Genomic DNA, 10659 nt, shown 5'->3' on the forward strand with positions numbered 1-10659 from the left:
ATTCTAAATTGAAGGTCAGACAAAGAGCTTCAATGATAAGAAAAAGCTAAAGGAGTTCATCACCACCTAACCAGTATTATATGAAATGCTGAAAGGTATCCTTTAAGAAGAGGAAGAGGAAGAAAAAGGTAAAGATACAAATTATGAACAACAAACATGCATCTATCAACAAGTGAATCTAAGAATCAAGTGAATAAATAATCTGATGAACAGAAAAAAAAAAAATAAAGGGCTGACGTGATGACCGAGGAGAAAAAAATAAAGTAAAATGTCAATTTTAAGGCTTCTGGGAAGTGTTTTCTTTTTTAAATAATTTTTTATTTTTCAATTACAGTTGACTTACAATGTTATATTAGTTAAGGCTTCTGGGAAGTCTTGAATACCTGAGAGGAGCATCCTTCTCCCACCCCCTTGAAGCACTACTTATGATAACTGTGCACTATTTTTAAAAAAATATATTTTATTGATTTTTTACAGAGAGGAAAGGAGAGGGATAGAGAGTTAGAAACATCAATGAGAGAGAAACATTGGTCAGCTGCGTCCTGCACACACCCCACTGGGGATGTGCCCGTAACCAAGGTACATGCCCTTGACTGGAATTGAACCCGGGACCCTTGAGTCCGCAGGCCGATGCTCTACCCACTGAGCCAAACCAGTTAGGGCACTGTGCACTATTTTTTGCCCATGAGTAGATTGAGAGGGAGCAGACTTGCAGAAAGAGCCAGTGTGTGTGGGGTCCTCCTCTGTGTAGCTCTGCCGGATCTCAGGTGGAAATGGCTCACAATCCCTCACCTTGCTCTGAATGTTGTTTGTAAAGTAACTGTGGTTTGTGAACATATTGAAACTGACATTAATTCAGGCTTCTCAGAGATTATAAAGCCCCTAGAGATTGTCAAACTAGGTAACATTTTTAAAAGGAGCATATTCCCTGGGAGATTTCTTTTATTCCTATTTAATTGCGAGTAGTCAGTCTGAGGAATATGTATTTAAAATAAAGAAAATTATTTAAACACTAGAGGCCTAGTGCACGGATTCATGCACATTGAAAGGAAATGAATTAGAAGGTGGCCAGCAGAATGGGACTGGGTGGGATGGGCCAGACATACCCTGGAGCCAACCTTTGTCCCTCCCTGGCCAGCTGCACCTGGGATGGCACTGGGGCCGAAGGGCGTCTCTGGAGTATGTGGGGTTGGGGTCCCTCTGGCAGGTGGGATTCCTCAGCCTGGCCTGTGGGGATTGGGCCAAAACCAGCAGTCCGACATCCCCCAAGGGGTCCCGGAGTGCGAGAGGGCACTCTGCAAAGTTGCTGTCGCTAGACAGCTCCTGCATTGAGCATCTGCTCCCCGGTGGTCATTGCGCATCATAGCTACTGGTTGGATGGTCAAACAGTTGGATGGTTGCTTAGGCTTTTATATATATAGATACCAGAGACAGAAGATATTAACAAACCTGATATTGGTTCTAAAAATGGACAAAAGACACAGTCAGCAAAACTTGAGACCACTTTTAATTTTATCTGACCCATTTGATTACATGCTGCTTTGTGAAAAATTATCAGTGCCTGTGGTATCACAGAGAGCTAACTACTAGATTCAAAGTCAGGAGATATGGATGCAAGGTCAGGTCAGACTGTCGCTTGAAAGCAGAGTAAGCACAAGGAAGTTATCTGGTCTCTATGAGCATCATGTTCATATGAAAAATGGGGATGGTTTGCATATCAATACAAGCAATACAAAAATCCCACATGAAATACTTTGAAATCTGTAAGGTCTACAACATAAAATGCATTCGTCAACAGAGGCAAAATTGTAGCCAACGTAATTACATCCTATATAATAAAAACCCAGCAACCAAAGGCAGAATGACCAGAACGACCATTTGACCAGTCGCTGTGACTTGCACTGACCACCAGCGGGCAGACGCTCAATGCAGGAGCTGCCCCCTGGTGGTCAGTGCACCACCACAGTGGGAGTGCCACTTGGCTGACCAGGATGAGTGGCTGCTCCTGCTGCGAGCCCTGGGCCAATGTGCAAGAACTCGGGCTGCGAACATTGCCTCCTTGCCCCAGGCTCCTCCTTCTTGCTCTCTGGTGCCTCCTCTAGACACCCACAGGCTGTGGAGAGCTGCTGCTAGGCTCTCAGAGCTGACCCTGGAGGCTGGAAGGCAGGTTTGTGGCCGCCGTGGGACTGAGGCCTACTCCACTGCCTCTTAGTGCTATTGTCTCGGGGCCTGGCCCCAACCAGGTCCCCTGGAGAGGTGAGTGCTCCGGCTCCACAGAAGATGCTGGACCAGTGAGCAGCTGCTCAGAGAGCAGGTCCACAGCCACTTGGCTGACCAGGATGAGAGGTGCTCCCACAGCAGGCTGGTCCCTGTAGGCCATGCCCCCCACCAGTGCACAAATCCCATGCACTGGGCCTCTAGTATTTGATTATAAGACAGAATAGGGTTTTCCTTCTCAGCTCACCCTTTTGCTCCTACCTCTATTCAATTATTTAACGAATATTTACTAAGTGCCTAAAGTGTGCCAGACACTGTATTAAATGCTGAGAATACAGTGACAAACTGGTCAGATAAGATACCTTGTTGGGGAGGGAGCAGGGACACAATAAGTGAATGTGTAAGTAAATGAGTGAATGATTTCAGATGATGAGAGGACTATGAAGATAATGATAACAATTACAAAAGAACCTTTTTAAAAAAAATATATATTTTATTGATTTCAGAGATGAAGGGAGAGGGAGAGAGAGATAGAAACATCAATGATGAAAGAGAATCATTGATTGGCTGCCTCCTGCATGCCCCCTACTGGGGACCAAGCCCGCAACCCAGGCATGTGCCCTTGACTGGAATTGGACTTGGGACCCTTTAGTCCACAGGCCTACGCTCTATCCACTGAGCAAAACCAGCTAGGGCACAAAAGAACTTTCTGAGGGGATAACACCCAGGCTGAAATCTGAATGATCACACCCAGTCTCTGGTACACAGGAAACAAAGTGGGGAGAGTACTCCAGAAAGAGGCAACAGCAAACAGCAAGTCCCTAAGACAAAAATGATCTTGGCATGTGCAAGACACAGAAATAAGGCCCCTAGAGAAGTATAATGAATGAAGAGGAGGGTGTTATCAGGTAAGTTGGGCAGGTAAGATGCATGGAAGGGTCTTGGAGATTGTGGCAAGGAATTAGATTTTATTCTAAATTCAGTGGAAAGCCATTGGATAGTTTTGAGTAGGAGAATGACTTAATCGGACTTCATGGTCAGAATCTTTGCTAAGACTAAGGAAAGAGGCAGACTCTTTGTTAACAGTATAGTAATCAGTTTTTGTTTTTGTTTTTTGTTAAGAGAGACAGGCAATATTTAATTTTAAAAAAGTTTTCCACAGTGGAGACTAGCAGACATTTCAAACTCAACATGTTCAAAATTGAGATTTCTCTCCCACAGTCTTCCCTCTTTCAGAAATAGTCATTATATGCTTCTAGTTTTCAGAACAAAAACCATGAGGACATCCTTGATTCATTCAATTCGTCAGCAAAGCCTGAGGCCATTTCTTACCTTCTTCACTGCTTCTGCCATGGCCCAGGTCCTGCTCATTCCCTGCCCAGACCATTGCAATGGCCTCCTAACTATCTCTCTGCTTTCAACCTTGTCTCTCTTCAGTCTATTTTCAACACAGATGTCAGAGGGAGCTATTAAAATAAAAGTCAGATGATTTTATTTCTCTGTCCAAACCCCTCTGTTGTTCTCTTATCTCAGAGTCAATGTCAAATTCCTCACGATATCCTAGGAGGCTTGTTACATCTTCCCCACTTATCTTTCTTCCTGCATTTCCTGCCTGTTTTCTGCTCACATACTCTGCTCCAGCCACACTGGCCTTTTTGCTGCTCCTTGAACATCTGTGCCTACTCCTACCTCAGGCCTTTGCTTTTCCTGGCCCTACTGCACAAAACATATTCTCTAGATACCTATAAGGCTTTCTTTTTTGTTCTTTTAGGATTTTACTGAAATTTATCTTCTCAATTGAGGTAGGAATTTAATTGCTTCGATTTGTCAATATTTTTTTTAAGTGAATATTTAGTGGGTGTAACTCAAAGCCAAATTTGGCTCATTTTTATCCTAATGACTTCTGCAAAATAGCCACCATTGTTGACTGAGTAAATAGACATAGCCTGATGATTTTTTTAAAACGCTACCTGGAATGATATACAGTGCCATTTTGTTAACTCACTTCTAGGCATAAACTTACAAATTCTTCTTTGTATCGAAAAGTTTACATTAAGTTAGTCTTTTCTGTAAACATAATGATAGAAAATAGAGGATTCAACTTGCTGATCCGAAGCATGATGAAGACCAACTCTGCCCAAATATCACCTGATCGCTGGGATATCGTATCCTCATTATTATATCATTGCCCTTCAATGGCTTCCCCACTGTCCTTGGGATGAAGGCCAGAAGTTTTACCATGGCCACATTGTCAGGACCCTACATGTCTCTCAGCCTCAACTGATGTCCCATGTTCTCTTGGTGCCCTGCCTTCCGGATATTCTAGACTTCTTTAAGGTCTTTGAACATGTCATTCTTCCTCTGCCTTAGGACTTTTGCAGATGGTCATCATTTGGCCTGGAATACTCTTACTTCCTCTTGTATGTATCTTGCTAATTCCTATACTTTAAGTCCAACAGCAACCACCACTTCCTTGACCCTGATCTTGTTCAACAGGTCAAACACTCCAATCCTTTCTTATGTACTCTTATAATAATATAGTCCGTTCCTTCAAAGTATCTATCACTGTTATGAATTTACATTTATTAGTTTGATTCTTCGATTATTTTTTATCACTCACTAAACTGTACAAGGACAAAGATTGTGTGCATATTTGCTCTCTAACCCCCAGCATCCAGCAGAGCTCCATGCCCATTTAAGATATTCGGTAATTATTTGTTAAATAAGTAAATGGATGAATAAATGTCAAACTAACTAACTAAATCACAATTTAGGTTTTTATGGTTTCAATCAGCTTTTAATAGAATATAATCATTATCTTTCCATATCCAGAGCTTTCTGATCTTATTATTATTTCCACGGCTTTCAATCTGATGACCCTCCCCCCCCCCCCCCCCCCCCACAAATACTAATAATGCATAGTTCACATGTGATTTTCAGCTTTCCCTGAGCTTTCACATTCATTTCTACATTCCACTCAAGTTACTGATAAAGACTCTGGAGCTCAAAATGCCACATAGTTAACAAGGCACAAGTCAAGGCTAGAATTCTAACCATGCCAAGGCTCCTGGTAAACCTAAAGAGGGAAGATAAGAAACTGAAAATTGGGTCCACTTCTGAAGGTCCATGGGGAAAGATATATTAAAATAGAGGTATCTCTCCATCTCCAAACAAAAGCTGATTTAATTTATTACAGTGGTTATTTTGTTAAAGTTGAGTTAGATTGGGTCACATAATTATCTCACTAGAGAGTATATGAAAGTGTAAAAATGGGAAAAAAGTCAATCATTCCAATTTCATGGCTTAGACAATAACCCTCACCAAGTTCTCCTTTATATATCTGTTTTGCGATTTTTCTTTATACTATATAAGCACCAACTTAACACATTCTCCTCTATTTATATATAATGCAATTTACCACTCCACTACCCAACTGCCTCTCAAAGATGCCAAAAGAATGTGACACAGACTCTAAAGGCTGCGTGTCTGAGTCCCCTGAATTCCTCCTGCCCCTTAGACCTCACCTCCAGTCACTCACTAAACTCTGCCAGTTCCATTTCATCTACTCTTCTACCACAGGCCCATGGACTCATTCACTTGGATATCATATCATCCTCCTAAACAATCTTTCCACCATCAGTCTCTACCCATTCATCTCATTCTTCAAAGAGATTCTTGAGTAGAAATGGAATCATGTTACTTTTCTGCTTCTACCCTGCTCTGTAGGATAGAATCCTGTATAGCAGCTTATCCACTATAGTTGCTGCTGATCCTTGAAGTTGATCATCCTGGGGTCAATCCCTTCCAGTGACTCCAACAGCAATCAAGGCTCAACTACAACAGGTCAGTACACACAGACTACACAGGTGTGCGCCCTGAATGGCCAGCCCAGGTGATGGGGGAGGCTGTGCCACTGGGCCCTACAGGACATCTACTACACAAAACCACTCTACCAATTCCAGGAGATGTATCAGCTCTACACAATGAACAGAAACAGACACAGGAAATCAGACAAAATGTGGAGACAAAGAAACAGGTGCCAAATGAAAGAGCAATCACCAAAAAAAAAAAAAAAAAAAAAAAAAAAAAAGAACTAAATGAAATGGAGTCAAGCAAACTACCACATACAGAGTTCAAAACAACAGTTATAAGGATGCTCAAGGAACTTGGTGAGAATGTCAAGGAATTTAGGAGAATTCAACAGCATGAAAAGGACTATAAAAAAAGAATCAGTGATAAATGAAGGATACACTAACTAAAATGAAAAATAATTCATAGGCACTCAACAGCAGTGTAGATGAAACTGAGAATCAAATCAGTGATTTGAAATATAAAGAAGCACAAAATACCCAAATCGAACAGTAAAAAGAAAAAAGAATTTAAAAAGTGAAGATTGTATAGGAGCCTCTGGGACAGCTTCAAGCAAAACAACATTTGTATCATGAGAGTGCTGGAAGGAGAATAGAGAGAGAAAGAACTTGAATACCTATTTGAAAAAATAATGGCAGAAAACTTCCCCAACTTGGTGAATGAAATAGACATACAAGTCCAGGAAGTGTCAAGTCCCAAATAAAATGAACCCAAAGAGGCCTACACCGGAATATAATGAACAACATAAACTGATGGACATCAATAGATCCAGAGACAGAGAAGCATCAAACAGACTGTCAAACTTCAGAGGGAAGGCAGGGGAAGCGGGTGGGTAAAAGATCAACCAAAGGACTTGTATGCATGCATATAAACATAACCAATGGACACAGACACTAAGGGGGTGAGGGCATGTGCTGGGGTTGGGGGTGGCTGAGGAGAGCTCAATGGAGGAAAAAGAAGACATATGTAATACTATATGTAATATTTCAAACAATAAAGAATTAAAAAAAGAAAGAAAGAGAAAAATTTATTTAAATAAAAAAGAGGCCCACAACAAGACACATCATAATTAAAATGCCAAAGGTTAAAAACAAAGAGAGAATCTTAAAAGCAGCAAGAGAAAAGTAGTAACTTACAAGGGAGCACCCATATGACTGTCAGCTGGTTTCTCAACAGAAACTTTGCAGGCTAGAAGGGTGTGGCAAGAAATATTCAAAGTGATGAAAAAAGCAAGGACCTACACCCAAGATTACTCTACCTAGCAAAGCTATCATTTAGAATCAAAGGACAGATAAAGAGCTTCCCAGGCAGGAAAAAGCTACAGGAGTTCATCACCACCAAACCAATATTGCATGAAATGTTAAAGGGTCTTTTTTAAGAAGAAGAAAAACCAATAAAGAATATGAACAATAAAATGGCAATAAATACATATCTATCAACAATTGAATCTTAAAAACAAAATAAATGAACAAGCAGAACAGAAAAGGACTCATAGATACGAGAACATTTTGACAGTTGCTAGATGGGCAGGCACTTGAGAGAGTGGTTGAAAAAGGTGAAGGAATTAAGTACAAATTGGTTGTTACAGAATAGCCATAGAAGTAAAGTACAGCACAGGGAATATAGTCAATAATATTGTAATAAGTATGTGTGGTGTCAGAGGGGTATGACATTTATCAGGATAATCACTTAGTAAGTTGTAAAATGTCTACTCACTGGGTGTACACTTGAAACTAATATAATAATGTATGTCAACTGTAATTGCAAAATAAAAATATAATTAAAAAGAAAGAAAGAAAAACTGTTTAACTCCCAAAGAATAAATGGGCAGGAAGAATTGTGTGGTCATTTCATCTTTGTATACAAAACAATCCCTGACAACTCCAGGCCATAAACAGAAACACATTTTGTCAGTTATTCACAGAGCGGCCTCCTTCCTCTTTACCAAAGTTTCAGATCTGCTGACTGGCAGAAAGCAGATTGCAAATTTACAACTTCTGAATTCTGGAAATGATGACTAGCAAAATATTTGCCTTTTCATAGCAAATATATGCCCACAATGTGCATATAAAGGGAAATTATTAAAGAAATAATTTCTTTAATAAATTATTAAAGAAAGACCTAAGAAAGAAAGAAAGTGCTCTATGATGGGGAAGGTGCTGGGAGGCAATACTCACAGAGATCGGAGGCTAAGCAACTGCTGGAAAGTGTCAACCTTAATTTCATAGATTTCGTTATGTCGCAGGTCTCTGAAATGACAGAGGTCCAAAGATTGATTTCAAAGTCACTTGTTTCAAAGACCAATCTTCTGAGAACATTTACAGAGGGAATACCTGCCCTCAATCAAAGAAACACATGAAATTGACTGTCAAGTGACTTAAAAAATTTTTGGTTAAAAAAGAACATTGCAATTTATACACTTAAAGAAGTATTGTTTGTCTTTCTTTCAAAGCAGCTAGTTCTTTTGGGTGAACATAAAACTATATCCCAAATGCCATCTTCATTTAAATACTTTGAGAATGCTTCTCTTGGCTCTGCCTTCTGAGCCTTTCTTGTATTTTAGGGTCTTCAGGAGTTTCAAATCTGCCTTTCAAACATAGATTATTTCTTTCTCCCTTAATTTTCCAAAGGCTTTCAGAGAAAAATTAAGTGGGAAAGGATAGATAGATAATGTTATTTTGATCAAAACCAAAGTATAAGTATAAAGCAATAGGCTGATGTTTTATGGAGGTGGCAATTTTAAGAAAGGACTTCTAAAATGTTTCATGTGTATGTAGGACCAGTGGCACCTCAAATATGACAAATATGGCACCTCCCCTAAAGATGACTATTGTGACACAAACATACCAACAAACTCAAGTCCCCCATATTAAAAAACACACATACCACTTATTGGATATGTAAGTTTAGCAAAATGCCAAAGCTCAAACAGACGGACTTCATTATTACATCAAGTTCATGGGGACAGGGGAGGGAGGGGAAAGGAAATAATAAATAGTTTACTTACAATACAATGAATGGTAAAATAGTATTATCTGTATTTCCAAACTTTATAGCTATCTCATACAGTCATGTTGTGTGTGTAAGAAGGGAACACACATGAAATGTCTCTCCAGTGACCCAAGCAAATCAATGAGTCCTGGATATGTGAGTTTGGCTAGGTGACTTAGAGACTCTATAGACGTACATTTTCTGAAGCTTTTGGCAGACTGAAAAACTGGGTAAATCCTCCAACAGGTTGTAAGATAGATCTCTGAAAAACAGAAGGTAGAAAAGGGAAAAAAAATCTGTTACATATTCATTGTAAGGAAACATTCCCCTTTCCCCTTTGAGATGATATATCTCCTAAAGGCCGACACTGAACATTTCTCCACTCTGACATGGAGCAGGTAGCCACCGTTATTGGATTAAGCAGAAGATTCAAATGTTTACTAAAATGTAACTGTTATACTTCTTTAATTGACTTAAATAATTTACTTAATGAATATATTTATATTTTGTTAGTGATGATCTACAATGTTCTAGCTATTATCTTACCGAAATGAGTACAAATCAAATTAAATAATTGTGCCTGTTTCTAAGAGCTGCTATCTACAGCTAAAAGAATCACTGTTGGTTCTTTTCTAATTGACTAAAATAAAACCCAACAACAATTCAAAACATAGCATTAACTTGGAAATCAATCACTACGAGAAAGGGAGGGGTGGAAATCTAAGAAAGTCTTCAGCCAAAACTCAACAAATTACAGAATAACAAAACCATCTGGATATATTTAGAGTAAAATATAACTAATCTAAAACAAGCCATGGTAATTTGCAGAAAGCTTAGAAAAAGAAATCTGGTAGATAAAGTAACATAGATATATATGTAAAAAATTTTGTCTCGTATTTTAGAAGTTATCAGCTAATCAGCTAACACATTTTTATGCCTGATTTTAATTCTTAAAACTAGATTCCCACTATGCAACTAAAACTAAGAGGCTCTTAAGTTATTTTATTCTTTAATTGATCACTTTATTCTACATTTATTGGATAAATGTAATTTATATAGAAATACAATTCATTTCCTACACATAAATAGTTCAGATAAAGCTGTTTGCAAACACAAATTTGTAGTTTATAGTAGAGGTTTCAAAGATCAACCCAAATCAAAAACAAAATAGCAAAACCATACTTCCCACCTATACACAAGTATACCTGACTGACAGTAGGGTATGTAATTTTGAAAAGTGAGTGAAATAAAATGGACACACATGTTATCAAAGCTGATAGTAATTTGGTTCACTAATCTTTACAGACCTCAAGGGGACAAATCCTTCCTGTGTACCTCTTAGTAGAGGGTGCATAAAATCCTCTTCTACATAAAAGACACAGTATCACCTCCTACCTAACTTCTACCTAATGATTTTCGTGGTTAACATTGACCAAGCACTTCTTACATGTAGATACCATGTTTACAGCTCTACCTGAACTTTTTCTTTTAATCCTGTGGTCACTCTATGAGGGAGACACTGTGATGATCCCCAAACAATGTGAAATGACTTGCTTAAGATCACCAGCTACTAAGTAGGGA

The 10659-nt window shown here is 39.0% G+C and overlaps 1 protein-coding gene across 1 annotated transcript in view; it reads right to left on the reverse strand.

Moving 5' to 3' along the window:
* Positions 1–10659, reverse strand: part of LGR5 (leucine-rich repeat containing G protein-coupled receptor 5) — a 102202-nt gene that overhangs the window by 17999 nt on the left and 73544 nt on the right. The window contains exons 13-14 of the mRNA XM_015561329.1: positions 9275–9340; positions 8265–8336 (exon numbers count right to left, since the gene is read on the reverse strand). Coding sequence (XP_015416815.1) covers positions 8265–8336; positions 9275–9340 — 138 coding nt within the window. The remainder of the gene's footprint in view (positions 1–8264; positions 8337–9274; positions 9341–10659) is intronic.

The sequence above is a fragment of the Myotis davidii genome, unplaced genomic scaffold (genome assembly GCF_000327345.1).
Source record: "Myotis davidii unplaced genomic scaffold, ASM32734v1 scaffold54, whole genome shotgun sequence".
In the NCBI taxonomy this organism is placed as follows: Eukaryota; Metazoa; Chordata; class Mammalia; order Chiroptera; family Vespertilionidae; genus Myotis; species Myotis davidii.